At 41.6% G+C, this 17,461-nt stretch overlaps 1 protein-coding gene across 5 annotated transcripts in view; it reads left to right on the top strand.

Moving 5' to 3' along the window:
• The window catches only part of LOC106657396 (potassium voltage-gated channel subfamily KQT member 1), a 102,906-nt gene that overhangs the window by 53,361 nt on the left and 32,084 nt on the right, over positions 1 to 17,461 (top strand). For all 5 annotated transcript variants that reach the window (XM_023463644.1, XM_023463634.1, XM_023463639.1 and 2 more), the window contains one exon: positions 13,543 to 13,716. In XM_023463644.1, coding sequence (XP_023319412.1) covers positions 13,543 to 13,716 — 174 coding nt within the window. The remainder of the gene's footprint in view (positions 1 to 13,542; positions 13,717 to 17,461) is intronic.

The raw sequence follows: 17,461 nt of genomic DNA, 5'->3' as shown, positions 1-17,461 counted from the left end.
GCTATAGGCTCAACAAATATTATACAGCCAGTAACCTACATTAACATATCGCTATTATTTTATGCCATTAAATTACTTGCGCAGCGAGGCGATGGCCGCAAATTCGAAGGTGGCAGAAACACAAAGGAACTTTTTTACTTCGAGATACATCGGAGACTCTTCAATACATTGACGGCCGAAAAAAAAATAAATAAATGCAGCACATTAGCGATGAAGTATCGATAAACAAAATTTCTTCTTCTCACAATGCAACCGCATATAATTGAATTGTGGAGCCCGGACTCATATTGCATTTCGATCTGCTTGGAAGTTCAAATGCAAAGCACTAAACTTTCAGCGAAGCGCGAATATCTTTGACTGTATATGTATATAAAAGTTTGCTGGCAAGATCAGTAGCTATACATCTTGGCAGGTTCGCACATCCAACGTATGTGCGATATACACAGCTTGGAAGGCGCGAGCGAGTCGGCCAGCGCGCGTATACGTATACGCGAGTATATTTCTCAGGAAATTCGCGCTGTACAACACACACACAGCCCACGCATCTACCTATGTATACACAGGCGCTAATCCATTCGACGCGGCGTGTCGTGGCTCGGCCAATGCATAGTATAAAGCATGCATGCACATATTGAACGCGCGCGCGGCAAAAAGGATGGATCCTACATAACACAGAAACGTGGCGCACTAAGGCCTGGCCTTGCGGTTTGGCTCTCAATCTCCTTCTTCGTGTACTCCCTTCATCTTTGCCTCTCTTTCTCTCTTGCCCGCCCGCTCGCTCGCTATTTTTTACTCGCTGCACATTTGCAAATATACGTATATATATGCACAACAGGGTGAAAAAGAGCTACGCCGCAGCAGCGCAAGCCGCAGTGCTCTCGCGAGAGCTTTTTTCAATACAACCGCAAATGGCTAGGAGCAAAAGAATGCCTGCTCTCGCTACAAATTGCCATATACGTGCACCAGAGCTTTTATTTTTTGCGCCACTATATGTATGCGATGCACAATGCCTGCCGCCCTCGTGCCAACGAATAATGTAGCCCTTTCTACCTCAAGTGACGTACATGTGCGTATGCCTATATGCACTATATACCTATATGTATAATAATAGCAACGGTACTGTAATGGAGATGAGAAAGCTCGGAGCCACCAAGTCCTTTTTGCCGCCGCCGCTGCTGCGCCTGCGACGAATTATCAGCTCTCAGTCAATTACGCGCTAAACGAACGAGGCGTATATACACGTAACGCGTATAGCCTTGCGCGAGACGGGAAAGAGTCGAGCAATATATGGAAGAGGTACTGCCTTACGGAAAAGCTCGAGCGAGGCATATAATTAACGGGGCCCATGTTTTCGACAGTCTAGCCTCATAATGCAGGAGATGCCGGCACGCAGGGGGAGTATATTGTTTGCTCGAGGCTTATTCACGCGCATAATGCAAATTAACACTCCCTCCTGTAATGTAATTCCTAGCCTACATGTAGCGCTGCGATCGCCTCTCCTCGTTTCTTCACGTGCGTATCGCAATCTATTTTTACGCGCCTTTGATGAACCATGGAAAATTTCCACTGTCTGCACATTGTTATATACCTTATAGATCCGATGAAAAGTCAAGGTAGTGAATAAAATTGTATCCGTGTTAAAGATTACAGATTACAGAAAAGGCCTAGTAGATCGCAGGAAAATGTTTCATCATGCAACAATAAAACAACAAGACAATACTGGCTGGCTTCAAAATTTAGCAAAAGTTTTTATGAAACAACTTGGAAATAAGAAAGATCTTTTGTTGAAACACGCGCTGGCGCCTCGTGCAGTCGGTAATATATGAGCTACAGCATGGAGCGCCCGCCACGCATTTCAGATTTCAGAGAGCTTACTCCACTTAGTCTCGAAGAAATCCGTGGTTAACGAAACCCATGTGATCTCGAAAGCTCATACATCGGAAATTACAAGCTTACAAAAAAGATCTTTTTCTCTCTTGACATCGCGCAGCATCAGCAGCAACCATTCGTTTTTCCATGAATACATATCATAGAATTGCGGCAGTGACACATAGAGAGTATGAATGCCGGGAACGAAAAACTTCAAAAAAAGAAGAGAAGATAGAAGAGTAAAGAGTATGAAAAAGGAGCAGGGACGAGCTTATATAAAAACAAACAAAAATCAGTCTATACTCGTGGATATATGTGCATACGAGCACTTGTGTATGTATTATAGCATAGAGTACTAAGCAAAGTTTGCACTGCGGCATTTATGTATACTGACCTAAATATTGTCAGCTTGCTGCGTGCATCGATACAGCGAGAGTGTGTGCGTTCGTTTTTCTCCATGCCCCTTGCTTCTACCTATACTTCAGTGAAAAATGCAAAAAAAAACGACAAAAGCAAATTGCATGTCGAGAAAACGTTTCGATGCTTGTAACTTGCTAATTTTGTTGAAATTTCTACGTTCACAAAGAGAACTACTTCACGCCTGAACATGTCTGGTGTATCCACTTTAGCAGTATGGCAGAGGATTTTTGCTTGTGCCACAATACGCACCAACGAAGATTTCAAAAGTATAATTATTAATTAAAATGCCGTTGGATAATCGACTTTTGGAGTGATTTACGTGTGTTCAGAAGAGCTGCGCATGCAAGAAAAAGTTTTCCATTTCAGTTCCAAGCTCAGAAAAAAAAGTTATTAGTTCGGTTATTGAATAAACGTAAATAATTAAATACACTGGCTATGATCACTAGATTTGTTAATAAAAAAAATAAAGGATGGAAAAATTGAAAAATTACCCCATCATCGTGTTTTTCAGAATTGATGCCCGATTCCCTGCCGGGGACGCGAGTTTTTTAAAGAATGGCTGGGAAGAATACGCGTAACTATGCTCATGAATTAAGAAAGTATATATAACAACGACACATGGAATAAAAAAGACGAAAAGTTAATGAAAACGAACACAGACGTCTAGCGGCACAGACATTTACGACTCTTTAAAATGAACTTTTGTTCTGACAAGCGAGAAGTAGTATATTTTTCGCTTTTACAAACACACGTACGTGTGCATGCACAAACACAAGCTCTTTTCCAGCGAAGAATTTCACGTGCAACGTAGGGAGACTGCAAAAGAGCTAGAGAAAGAAGAGAGACAGAGAAAAAAAGCCGCAACTCTCGCTATACAGCGCCGCGCACTCGAGCTCTCGAGGAAGTTAAAATAGGTAAATGAACTGCTGCTTTAAGAGCAAATTTAAAAAACTTTTTCTTACACAGCTGATGACAAAGTTGCCTCTTTTTCACTCGGATAGCTGTATTTCATTTTCTCATCGAGTAAATATTATCTGTCGCAGCGACTGCTACTGTATCTGCAGCGATAAAATTGCCAGTATCCTGTGCTTGAGCAAGAATCTCATAGCTAACAGAATCTATTGATTTGCGCGAGTATTTTCATCAGTCCTGTGACTGCTTGGTGAAGCGATATCTATATAAAATATGTGTACATACATATATGCCAGAAGATACACGTTCATTTTAAAGTATAAGAAAAATGCAACTAGAATACGCATGACAGAGAATAAGAACTTGCTTATATGCGCGATATCCTAGCAGTTGCATGACATATATAAGTTTTAGTTGCTGTTCAGTACATTATTACCATATAGTTTGTACTCGCGAGTATGACGTAATATTCTTAGAGCGCGCATTTATGCATATTAATTCTGGCAATAGATTATATGCGCGCGACGAAATTTTAACTGTAGGCCAAACGCACACGTTAACTTTGTACAAAATTAGCGTAATATTTCATTAAGCCCATAAAATCGCACCAGCTGTTAAACATCTGCAGAAATTCTGCCTAGACATCGAATTGATTGCTTCGATCCTTATAAGTTATTATATTATAATATAAATAATACTTGTATATTCTTATTAACTATAGATATTTATACATAAATCATATATATGTGTTGCATATGTTTTCCCGTGTAAATTTCTTTACTGGCGGAGAACGTATCATAAACTTCGACTCGAGCGTACCTCGTAAAAACTACGTCTTTGAAGTTGCTGAACACGTAGTCTTATAAGTTCTTTCGATGCGTTAGGCCGACTGTGCCTCGTTAATTTATCAACACGAAGCGAATAAAAGTTACAAAATATCTCACACCTATAATTGCTATATATATCGACTCTAGTAGGCATTAAATTTGATACATTATACCGCTTTCAACTGGTGTTTTATGCTGCTTTTAGTTACAATTAAAAAATGTATCAAACCAATTTTCCTGTGAATAAAATGTTGAATAAATGCATAAAGTTGACTTTGCACGTTATGTTGTGGGCAATTGATGTGACTTGGCGTAATATACGCCTTGAAACATTGCCTCCCGCTGTTCTACACTTTGGCTTTACGATTATTTTTGTTCTAGCATAAACGAAAACAAACGCTATGTATGCATAAAGTCAAAATCACTCATAGAGCCCTGCAAAACACAACAACATTTTCTAACTCGGGGAAATGAAAAAAAACGAAGAAAAGAACAAGCCGTGGCTGTGCTATATCGAAAACACGTGCACGCGCCCACTATGTATGACTACTAATACTAGTCGGAAAGTGCCTAGGTTCTCGGTCGAGCTGCTAGGCATAGTGCAGGTATAAAAATCAAGTCGCTGAAGAGCGTAGAGAAACGCGCGCGGAAAGCCTCTTAACGACAACGAATATAGCCGTTATGGCAATTGGACTGAATGATTCGTTAAAAACAATCGTCCCACGAAGATTGTTCGCTGAAGGAGCGATCCTGAAAATGGGACGCGCACACTCGTATATTTATCGAGTGCGCCTATTGAAATGCAGGTGCACTTTGTAACGACAAAAAAAACCTGCGGCTTCAAAATAATATATCTATTGAATGGCCACTAAAAACAGACAACTACATACGCTGCATCAAGCAATATATATATCGAGAAATGATCTGAAGCCCGGTGCAGCGAACCGAGTCAAAGACTGGAGCAACGAAAGCTTTTTATATTTTTCTCGCTTTTCCAGTTGACTCACTCTCGTCTCGTGTGTCTTGAAATCACTGGCCGCTCGCGTTTGATGTGCTCTTTCAACGATGCGCGCTCACTCGGTACACACGGAATAGCCATAGATACGAAAACCAATCCAAGTCTGGGGCTCGATCGACGAATTACATAGAAAACAATACTCAGGAAAAACTTTGGCTCGTTGCACGTACAGCAAATCGAAAACAATCGAACTATACAAATTGTCTGTCTTTGGAAACTATTCGTTGTAACGGCTCTCTCCCGTTGTTCAACAAGCATGTATACATAACAAGCATGTACACAAGTACTAAAATTTCGATTAAATAAGCGAATGTATCTGGCGTTGTTTATAAATATGCGCGGCAGTTAGTCATTCTTTGTTCTATGTATGGTTACCCTACTCAGCAAACGTAAATAATTGTTCTACTGAAATAGCAAAGTAGTTTACAAATCATTAATCTTTTGCACTCGAGAGGTGTAAAAGGTTCCATACCACTTTACGATCCAACCCAAACGCCCAAGCCAGGCATCAGCGGTCATCAAGAGTGATCGAGTCGTCTCAGTACCGTGTAGATTTTCATGTTAGTACCAACCTATTTTGCTTCGCGTTGACTCTTTTTCGAAACGAACGAACGAACTACACTGATTTCTTTTTACCCTCGAGAATAATAATATCTCATTCGTTCTCGTGGTATGCAACAGATTTATTCTTCAACTATATGATAATGGTTCACTCAGTCGTACCATCCAGTCAAGTAAAAGTTTTAAATACTCAAAAAAAATAAACCCTAAAGATGAGACATATCGAGATTATAACCGGTAAACTGACGACTACGATGCAGCGTTATTATACTAGTTTTTGTAAAGATAATTAGCTCCGACTGAAGTCATTTTTCTGGCAAACGAGGTCAAAATCAATAGCGCACAGTAAAAGCCAACAATGTCCAGTGAATTCAATGTCAATTGTCAGTGCCTGAAAGCTTATTTATTATAGGCAATCGCAGCAATCGAGGTCCGAAGGCGCGATAAGCACAGCAGGCGAATCCGGCTTGAGTGTATATAGACGAGCCTCGAATAAATAGGCTTAGAAAAATAGAAGCGAGGGTCGACTGGTTTAAGCTCGACGGTTGCGTCTTAGGTGAGCGCAAGAGAGATAAATTTATGCATCATTTGTAGTTTCATTGGCACACTTGAAAGATCCATAATACCGTGTCAAGCGGACTATTATTATCAAAGCATCGCGCGAGCGAGCGAGCGAGCGAGCGAGCCACGCCAGCGTGCATATGCATAGGCGCTATACTCAAGCGGCGCATATTACAATGCATGCATCGGTGGGAGTGTGCGCAGTTACGTATATATACATAGCTGGTAACTGGAAGAATCGAGCACGCGCGCGTACATGTGTTGCAGCACGTGTAAGACGGCAAACAATGAGCTGCATGTACGCGCGGGCGGACGGGCAGAACCCGATGCACATTCATGCACGCGCGCGAGCATATTATGCTCGCTTGTCATACAAAATACGAAACTAATAATGCACGGATTTATTCAAAGCCGTATGCCCGGTTGGGCGACTGCAGCCCTGCGCAGTCCGTGTAAATGAGGAAAGAGAAGCACCGGTACGTAGGCAGAAAAGCATGTAGGCTTGCTCGCACACGTACTCGCTACGTACGAGTGTACAGCACACAGCAACAAGAAAGGACGATCGCTCGCGTTTGGCAGCCAGCCCGTTGTTATTTATATGTATATAGTGCTGCTGCCGTACCTGCAGTGTCCGCGCGCCTGCATATACGCCTTTCGCGCCCAAGCTGCCTCGCTCGCCCAGCTCATATTCATGCAGAGCCGCCAGCGTATGATCGTCTTTTTTCTTTCTTCCTCTTCTTCTCCTTTCACCCTCCGACAGCTCCGTGAGCTCGAGCTGGCCCTCTTTTTACCGCTATCTCTAGCTAGGCGTCTGTATGCAGCAACGCTTCGTTGCAGTCTATAAATAAGTAGGCAAGAGCTCCAAGCTCTCGGCCACATTCGCATACACTCGCACACAAGTGGAAAGCCTTTGCACCCCGAGCAGCAGCCTACCTGCTTTTTAGTCGTTTACCTTTTCTTCGAACGTTACTCGTTAGTTGCTGCAATCCCTTCGCCGTGCAACCGTTCAGCGTTCGAGAAAAAAAAATCCACTACAAGTCAAGCGAGTAATTTTGAGCTTTCAGTCACCCATTGTAACGATTGCCAGCAATCTCTTGTAAATGAAAAAACAAGGAAATTCTGAATTGATCCGAATCGTTGGCGAGCTTGCGGGAGCTTTCTTTGCGACTCTCGCCAACAACGCAGTTGCGTGGACACTTTTCATACTTGCGCCTTGCGGGTTGGCGACCTCTTCGAAAAAAGAATTTAAAATGACGTCCAGTGGGGCGGCGGGTATGAGGTAGCAGCATCTTAGAGGCTCTTTTCAATTCATCTACTCTCGGCGCTTCTATCTTCCTCGAAACCTTTTAATTCAGCTATGCAATCTGTATAGGCGACGGAATGAGAAATGAAAAAGAAAAGAAGAAACCACGTCCGAGATAGAAGTGGTGCGCATCTAAGAGCTATTCAGCAAGATTGTCCCTCCGCATTGTAATCAATGAAGCTGGCTATACATGAAGCTTCTGCCAGCCACTCGTACATAACGTTTGTCTTCGTGCTCGCTCCTACCTGAAAGAGAAGTTGCGTGCCACGTGTAAAATTGGAGTGTAGTAGATGTATGCATTTTGTCGAAACTTTTGCCACACGCTTTGCTTCTTGAATTTAATCCCCAGCCTAACAGCTTTTTTAATTAAAAAGTTGCGGACTCTCTCTCTCTCTCTCTCTCTCTCTCTATCTCTTTCTTTCGTATCACTTCCGCTGTATATAATACGATACAGGACTAGGTCATTGATCGATGGCTGTAGAGCGAATAGCGTGATAATCCAAATTCTTTGCCTTCACGCGCGCGTAAAATGTAAGTGCAGGCCGCTCGCAACACCAAAGTATACACGTATATATATTATTTACACAGGGTGTGCGATAAATTTTCATTTGCTGATCTTGAGATTTAAACTTTGCTCGTCGGTAAACGACGCTCGATAAGTGTGCATAAAAGTATGACTGCGATATAGGCCTGCAACGACTTGTGCCATTAGGCAACTATGCGGTACATCGAAGCTTTCAGGCTCTCTCCTTCTCTTTATATGCACCTATACATAGTTGATGGTGGCTCGAGCAGAGTATACATCGCAATTGCGCGGCTCGCTCAAGTGAGCAAAGAAGTATGTCAGCGCGTGGATAACGCGCGGCGCTAGCGAGCGAGCCCCTATCATATATTGTTTGTTGCACAGCGCATTGTAAAAGTGCTGTGCCACGCGAAATAAATGCGAAATTTTTTATCGCTCAGCCGCGCCGCTGCTTCAATGCGCCTATTTTAAGGGGTAAACTTTCCTATTCCCGAGGAGCACTTGTTGATTTATAACTCGAACAGAGTCGGAGCTGTGCTGTGCGCAGCGCTGCTACATGACTCGTGGCGCACCGCGATCCTCCTCTTCCTCTTCGTGGCTACTCGAAAAGTTTCTTTCGCAAAAGGCACTTGGCGCGGAACAGCGCGCGGACGTGTGCATTGCAAAGTAGCCGCAAAGCTGCGGTACTTTGGAATTGAATTTAGCATGAACGCGTCCTTGAAAAATGATGAACTGCATCATCGGCCGCGAACACGCTTTCGATTTACATATATCCTATAAATAGTTACCTTATATATGTGTGTGTGCGTGTGTGCTGATCTTCCGCATATATAAATCTGCTGGAAATGGCAAGTGTTTTTACAGAAAATACGATCGAATCGTCTAATCGTCGTCGATTGCGGAAGAGCTCCTGAGCCCGCTTATCTGAGTGCGTGGCCAGAACGAGCTTTAAGGTGGCTCATCAGCAATCATAACAATAGTACAGCGAGGCGTCTGTCCGTCTCTTTCTCGCATTAGGCAGGCAACCGCTCGCATTATTCGAAATCAATGATTTTATGCACATTTTGTTTAATTACTCATTAGTTAGTTCGGTAAGGGGTAATTCTTAACATACCAATTGAAGGGTAGTGACTTGAATCATAACATATTCGTTTTTGGTTAAGATCTGTTGTTTAATAAAAAAAGTTATGGCGTAGAATGTATGAAATTATGATGGCCTTCCATAAGAGCCCATGTTAAATTTGCTATTTTCAACGGCTTCGTTCTCAAAAATTAGTTCGATAACCCATGCTGAAATTTCTACAGCATATCAAGGGCACTTTAAATGACATTTCTGCAAAGTTTCATAAACATCTGTTGTCGACCCGTTTCACTAATGAACCACCTTAAGTACTCGATCATACGGCCAACTTACGCAAATCTAATTTGATGGGCGATTGAATCGGCTTATGTACTCTACGAACATTTGCTAGAGAGATTGCGTCACGAATTTCTATTTTTATAGCAAACAATAATGTGATCGATCGCTTAAGAGGACTCGCGTGGATTGATGTCATAGAGAGAGAGAGAGAGAGAGAGAGATTCGGACTTTTACGACGTTCGTCGTTTTACGTACGTGCCGAGTATTTGATCCGCAGCTAAAAATCGTCTTATTCAATTTTCGAGCAAGCTGCCAGATTTTGAGCGCGATGAAAATATAAAAGACGTGTTTTTCATCGATAATGAAAATTATTCAACGGCTGACGAAGGGATCTTGACGCTAATTCATTTTAATCGGAGCGGAGCACGATGATCGGGAAATGGGGTTCTTTTATCGCAAGCTCGTAGCGTACACGCACCATCGTCCATACATGTAGCAAAACTTATATTGGAGCTATACTATGTGATGACAATACAGCGCGCACTCGGGCCATGCGTCCACTAATACCGTGGCTCGAGTCCTGCGCGATAATTATTGTTTTAGGTCACGTATAGAACGAGTTGCTCCATCAACGCCTTGTTTTTATTACTTCACTCATAGCACGCGAACCAAACGTGCACAAACACGCACACACGCGCGCACACACACACACGAGCAGTTTATATATTATGTGTGCGCGCACACTATGTGTATAAGTTGTTATGAGGCCATTTGCAGCTTGACCAACGACGCTTCATCTCGTAATAACATTCTCCTTGCTTCCCAATATATGTAACGTTGCTGCATACAGGGATATTATATGCTCGCGCTGCTGTAGAAAGAAAAATGATATTCTCGGTTTTTTTCCCGTATAATAATAAGTTTCCCTGCATAATATATATAAAAAAAGAATCTTGGAAATATTTAACAAGCTGAAAATCGCTGCATTGGGAATTTTTTTCAGTTTCTGGTCAGCCGAATATATAATAGCTCACGCATGACATAGCATGGCAAGCACGAAATCGTCGTCGTAACATTCTCGATCTTCGTGACCGCGCGCAGCTTAGTTTATCAGTAAGCTGGCATCTATATCGCGTCATTCGCAGTCGAATGTATGCGGACCAGCGTTGAATTTAGCATAATTTATTACTCGGCACAAAACGCTCGAGTCGCTTCCGTAAGCAGCGCGCGAGAAAAAACAACGTTGTGCATTAGCATGAAACCGCGCAAATACACTGCGGCGTGGGCTTGCAACTTTTAACCCGCGCAAATTTTTCGACTTTGAAGCAAGTTTTATAAATATAGGCAGTACATAACGAGCAGAGGCCGGAGGGGCCGCGCACTGACTAATACAGAGTGCGGCTGCAGCAGAATATACTGCAGCGCAGCGCCGTAACTAAGCGGAGTCGGGGCGCGGGCTAGTGTGGCGCGCGCTCGGTCAAGGTGCAAAATGAGATTCCGCAGCGCGTTTTAACTCGAGCGCGCTGAGTACTGTAAACCGCTGTAACTGCCGCGAGTACCAACACTACCAAAGCGTATATGGCAACTTTTATCGTCAAACTCGCCTCGTTGTCGCTCGTTCATTTCCCTCCTTCACACTTTCTGTTTCTTTTCATTGGCCGAGCGCGCGTTTTGTCTTTCCGCATAGCCGCGCGTACCCTACACTCCTTTCTCTATATCTACAACGCATGTGTATAGTGTATAATGTAGCTCGTTTCTTGCTCTCGTGGTCCTCGAGCTTTTATGCTTCCCTTTGTACTGCCTCGGCAGTATCTATTTTTTTTCATTCGCCGTTTCGTTTTGTTATCTCATCTCGCTGTTGCTGCTGCACCTGCAGAGCTCTGCAGACAAGCACGTTCGCAAGCTCGTGCTGCTTTTTTGCGCCGCGATTCAGCTGACTTCTCTCTCCCTCTCTCGCTCTTCTCTCTTTGTATAATCTATATACGTGTAGACACTCGCAGCCGTTATGTATAATTTACTTTGAACGAGCAAATGAAATGGAGCAACTCGATGAAATATACTTCGTTATTGTGTGTTAACTTGCAGTTGCTGTTGAAATAGAGATTCTCTATTTTATCCTGTGCATACTAAAATTTACTTTTGGAGAATATGTGATCACCTGTGGTGTCATTTAATACCAAATACGCACTCACCCGATCTCTCCCTACTGTTCACATAATCATTAGTATTATTCAAATCTTAAATGCTATCAAACATATACAGCTGTACATCATGGAGACTCAAAGCACAAGTGTTCATCCTCTTTGCATTTACTAAAATGTACCTTTATATGGTGAGACTGATTCATTCTGTAGCTTATAATCAAGTCTGCAAGTAACATGGGAAAACTACAAAAAGCACAAGGAATTAAGAACAGACTCTCGTATTCGAAAGAAGTTTTATTAGCAAGGTTGACAGGAGTGACCATTTGAATTCAGGAGCTAAATAAGAATGAAGCATTTCTATTGAGCTACTTCAAAATTATACTACTTCAGAAACACATATATGCGTATAGATTCCTTAAAAACTTATTTAACTTAAAAAAAGCGATAAACTTTATGAAAAAAATATTGCACTAACAATGCGCACAGCTGATGGAATTTGTTTGTTTTACGAGAAAAAATTAACTATATAAGCAGTAAAAAAACTGCTGTAAACAGTTCATAAAACAACAAAAAATTGTAGTAACCACAGAGCCAATATAATGCGATGTGTTTGCAAGCCGTGCATATTTTTATAGAAATTTCGCACAAGTCATTAAACTGAAGTAAAATCTGATGAGCGTTGAGTAAAAGTGGACTCCACTGTTCTGTTTGACAAATAAAAATTCATTTGATAAAATTCATTTGATAAAATGTGAATATAGGAAATCGAGCATGAGTGTGGGAGACAATAATTTGTCAAACGAAAAATGAAATTTTGCGCAGAAAGGAAAAGATTAAGTATGATCAAAATCGGATATCAACGCGCATGCAGCGCCTTACCAGTAGCTTTTCCAATTAAAAAATATAACGCCTTATGTGATGAGAGCGAATGATATAGCGTATAAGCTAGTGGGTGTAAAATAATGAGAGAAGCGGAGGAGAAGGAAACGAGGTCTCTTTTTGCTCGCGGCGATGAGCGTACCCGATAAGGATGCAGAGGGTTAGCAGCAGCCGTACTGCACACACACACATACACACATACACAAAGCACCTTTGCTGGCAGAGGCTATGCGAGGAGGCAGACCATGATGTGTGGGGTAAACCATTCCGTACGGTCAGGTCCTACCTAAAGGGTCTTGGGAGTGCGCCTCCAGGCGAACTGGAGCTCGTGCGACGGGCAGTCTCCACACTTTTTCCAAGAATGGCACCCCCCCCCCTGGTTCAACCTGCCTGGGCAAACATAGAGAGGCCGACCTATTCCGTGAGGTTAGAATTGAGAAGCTTCGAGGAGCGTGCCGAAGGGCGGCTCCTGGTCCAGATGGTATCCCAAACGTGTCTCTCAAGGCCGCCGTGGGTGTATGTTTCGCTACCGTCCACCGTATTTTCACGACCTATCTCAGAGAGGAATGTTTTCCGTCAAAGACTTGTCCTTCAAATCCCATCTACAGTACTTTAAACTGTAGGTCATTATTCCACAATTTTAGGTATTATTGGCCACAGTTCAAGTCTCTTTCATAAAAAAAAATTTGAATCAAAGTTTTTTTTCAAGATTCGAAATCGTGTTTTTCGCAGTAAATTGTTTATAACTTTTTAAATATTTATCAGAGGTTAATTATAAACCCATACTCAAAAAGTACATTAAATTTTACATAGAAAATGAGTACTCAAAAATTTTTCTCGCTCCGATAAGATGATTTAATTGCAGACTACAATAGAGAAAAAAATTCTGTCCGTCTCGGCGTTAACGGGTTAAAAACAAAAAACAAAAAACAAAAAATACACACACTCACACACAGATAACTAACAAACCCCTCGTCTAATGATAAAAATGAAAGCTCACATACATGCTATACTTTTTAAGGTATAATCTATACCCAATCCTTATCACATCTAATAAGATGTGCAGCTAATGAGCTCGTGGTTAACTGATGATAAGGTTACATACGATAGAGGTATACGCGCTGTGTACGTTATGTATAAATAAACATAATTTTTATCATTTCAGGAGTGGTGGCGGGGCAGGTGGACGTCTGGCAGCACCGCGGATGTCACTTTTGGGACGCCCGATGAACTATCGGGTGACTCGTCGCGATGCCCAGTACCGACGAGTCCAGTCCCGCATTTACAACTTGCTCGAGCGTCCTCGAGGCTTTTACGCCTTTTGCTATCATATGGTCGTGTAAGTAGCCTTATTATTATACTTATACGTAATTCCTCACTTATTTTCTTATTTTCTTTTCATTATCGATTAACTCAGGCCGCAGAGTAGCTCTGAGTATCATAAGCTCAGACTTGCCGGTGGTAAATATATAATCCTATGAGCCATAATTTTCTCCTCTCCGTGCTCGAGAGGAGGCGCGTGGCATCGAGGTATCCGTGGAACGCAAGCCATTTTTTTTGTTTTTATTACAACATATATACGCGATCATAATGTTGTATCTCTCTCTCTCTCTCTTTCTCTCTCTTTCTGGACCGAATGGTTTATCGGAAAATTCTTGATAACTTCGTGCTATCAGCAGCGTCGGAGTCCAGTGGCATCTTTCTTCCATGCGCGAGAAAGCTTTCAATTTATTTGAAGGTTGTCCCCATGGATCACTCGCGCGTAAGCTTTGCTACTGCTCGTTTCGCAAGTCTGACAAACTCACTTAATTTATCGTTCCTCGCTGAACACAGGCAAAAAAGAGAAAAGTCTCCCGACAGCGTCGCGTGTAAGCGAACAAAATATGATGAATGGGCGATGAGGCAAAAAAACAAATGCGAATTTGGAATACAAATTGCAGTTTTATAGCGAATATTTCGAGAGCTCGTTGTACAACAAATTTGCTCTCCCTCTCGAGTTCCAATTACGCCGATCGTTTAGTTGTAGTTGTCGTATTACGACACGGTAGCGCCGATGGGCGCAGCCAACGTCTTCAACGATTATACGAGCGATTCGCTACGCTACGTCACGTGGCGCGCTGGAGAGCTTTGATCGATCAAGCGACGACAACATCGCTGTTATACTGACCTCGGTATACGCGAGCAAACGCCACTCTCAAGTGTCATTGCGATAACATCGCTGCTGTATAGAGCTATTGAGTAATGTAATCGATAACAGCTGAAAAAGACTCTGCAGTCGTTTTTTATGCGACATTACAGAGCAAGAACTGATACGCGCCGTCGATTTTACTCAATTATCATCAGAAAGAGAATCAAAGTGAATTTGGTAAGCTCACCTTGGAAATGGTCGTACTCGAGCGCCTAATTACTTTTCGCAGTTCAAATAGTCCTTGCCAGAAATTCGAAACAAGAATTCTGCTGTTATTATAGCGCTGTGTGCTACATTCAATCGTGCAGGTGTTCTACTCTTTTGCCAAGACATGCGATGTGTCAGAATTCGAAATTTCATTTGTTAGGTAATTTATGTATCAATCCTCTCTAATGTACATTTAGTTGGAAAATTAAAATTTTGACTATTGATGTGTAAGTTAAAATTATGAGTCAAAAAGTTTTGCCGTACACGATACGTTCGTAAAAATTAAAATTTAACAAAAAACTGCTGAAGAAATTAAAAACACTACACAATAGAAACTTTTTTTTAAAAATTTGCCAGCTTGCAGGCGAATGAACCCAAAATACAAGTACGAAAGACTCGGTGCGGGTAATGAAGTAAGATAAAAGGGAACGAGCTTACCATAGCAACAAAATTTAACACTACAATTATTGTGATCGCGAAAAATACAATGGGCAATTTGTAAAAGAAACGCTTACGTACGAGCAGAGCAATCTGGGGTTAGGTTATGTAACAATATTAAAATATGTAAAATATTAACCATACTTGGTCTCAACGGATTCATAAATTGTATTATTTGATTATAAATGAAACGCTAACGTATGATTCTGAGCGTATAAATTTATATAGAGAGAATTGGTCCAGGTGAGCGAAACGTGACACTTTCTTCTACAGATAAATGTCTGCATGCAGCAATCCAAAGTACACACAAAGTATATATATTTTGTACACGTGCGTGTCTACGCGCGCCACTCGTCAATCAATGAATATTTGATGCGTACCTATATGAATACCATTTGTACTGAATGTATGGACGCAACTGTCTATTATGCATAGATGTATAAGTATAGCCCAAAACAGCGAGGCATCGCAAGCTGCGAACGATATATGATTTGATTCGACTTGTACCAATGCACACATGCATTTATACGATACGAGTGTGTATGGGCTACAAAAAAATCCGTAAGCAGCTTTTTCTGAGCCCTTTTAATCCTCTACTTCTCAACTTAAGTATAAGCATACTACTCAGGATCTAGTACCACTTTGAATTATATCTGTACAATAGTTTGTAGTGTATTTCGAAATCGAGGAGCGCGTGTCGCGCTCCGAATGGCAAGTATGGCAGACGAGAGCAGCGTCACTCCACGCTCCTCATATACGCGAGAATCGCGATTTCGGGACCCGCGAAAACAACCTAACGTTATTATTTGAAATCTATAAAACATACGGTAATTCTGATTCGGTAAATCGATTCCTCGTAAAAAGTGACCAAAAATAGCGCATTTCATACTACTGACAGTATAGAAAATTCACTTTGCTTCTCTTTGCAATGTGAATGACTCCTGCACACGCGTGTTTGTACTAAAATGTACGTATACCTGTGAAAGCTTCATCTGATAAGTATAGATGAACATGGTACTGAGCTAGACGAGCTTTGATGATCCCTTCGTGACACCCGATTTAGCAAAAAAAAATCTTTTCCATACAAAACATTTATTTATAACAATCTAAGTCTTCAGCATGCATGTATGGAACAAGATCAATTTTATTAACAAAAGGAATGACAATTTACCTAAATTTAAATTTCCTACAGATTTAGCGAAAATGGAAATATAAACAAAAGGTTAGCACATTTATCAAGCAGGGGGGCGGCGAAGTCACCCTTCAATAATATAATACTCACCGAAGTGAAGATGTGAAGAATATAGCAGAATGAGGCGAATTTTAGAAAAATAAAAACATTGTGTTTGTAATGTAATCTATCGTAAATTTTGTATCGCACCAGAAATGATTAAGTACAAAAAATCACTGTAAATTATCATATCGACACGGAGACTTAGGTCAGCGATGGTGTGTATATGACAGCAAGAGCTACGATTGCACGTTATGCTTTTTAGAACTTGTTGGAATTATTCGTCTGCTCTCGCTTTAACTATCAGGATGATATAGCACAGGTAAAAAGAAAAAGATGGAAGAAAAGTCAAATCCCGCGACGATGAGATGGATGAGTATGAGCGCGATAAGCTGGCGTCGTCTCAATAGAGATCTTCATGTGCGTATACATATGGGTCAAAATGATACTTTTTTGAATTTTCGTCCGCACGTATGCCACCGATCTTGACGCGATTTTGGTATGTTATAGTACACGATAAAAAAGTGCCAAAACCAAAATTTTGGACCCCCCTCCCTCCTCCTACCCCCTCTTCCCCTATAAACGTCCATTTTTTATCTATATTTTTTCTGAAGGCCTGAAGCTATTAAAAAATCTGCAAAAATTCATGAAATTTAAATTTTTTCAAAAAAGCGCACGCACCTTTCGAAGTCAAAAACACCTTTTTTTGACGAAATAGTAGTTTTCGGTACAAGGGCCATAAGTAACACTTTTTGGCACGGCGTAGTTTAGGCGAAGTTTAGTTTTCCTAATAGCTGGGCCGAAAAGTGTCCTCTATGGTCCGAGTATCGAACAACATTTTATAGTACTGTGCAAAGTTCACATTTATGCCTCCTTTTCCGAGCCATGAGTCGCACTGCTGGTAGCCCGAAGTGAGGTTAGTACCTGTGGCACCGTAACCGACGCGGTGCCGTAAAGTGCGACTTATGCCACAGAAAAGCGTGCCATAAATGTGAACTTATGTTACACAGTGCTATAAGT

Source organism: Trichogramma pretiosum, unplaced genomic scaffold (assembly GCF_000599845.2).
Source record: "Trichogramma pretiosum strain Unisexual culture from Peru unplaced genomic scaffold, Tpre_2.0 scaffold81, whole genome shotgun sequence".
Lineage (NCBI taxonomy): Eukaryota > Metazoa > Arthropoda > Insecta > Hymenoptera > Trichogrammatidae > Trichogramma > Trichogramma pretiosum.
The sequence above is the reverse complement of the archived record's forward strand: the minus strand, read 5'-3'. Positions and strand labels throughout refer to the sequence as shown.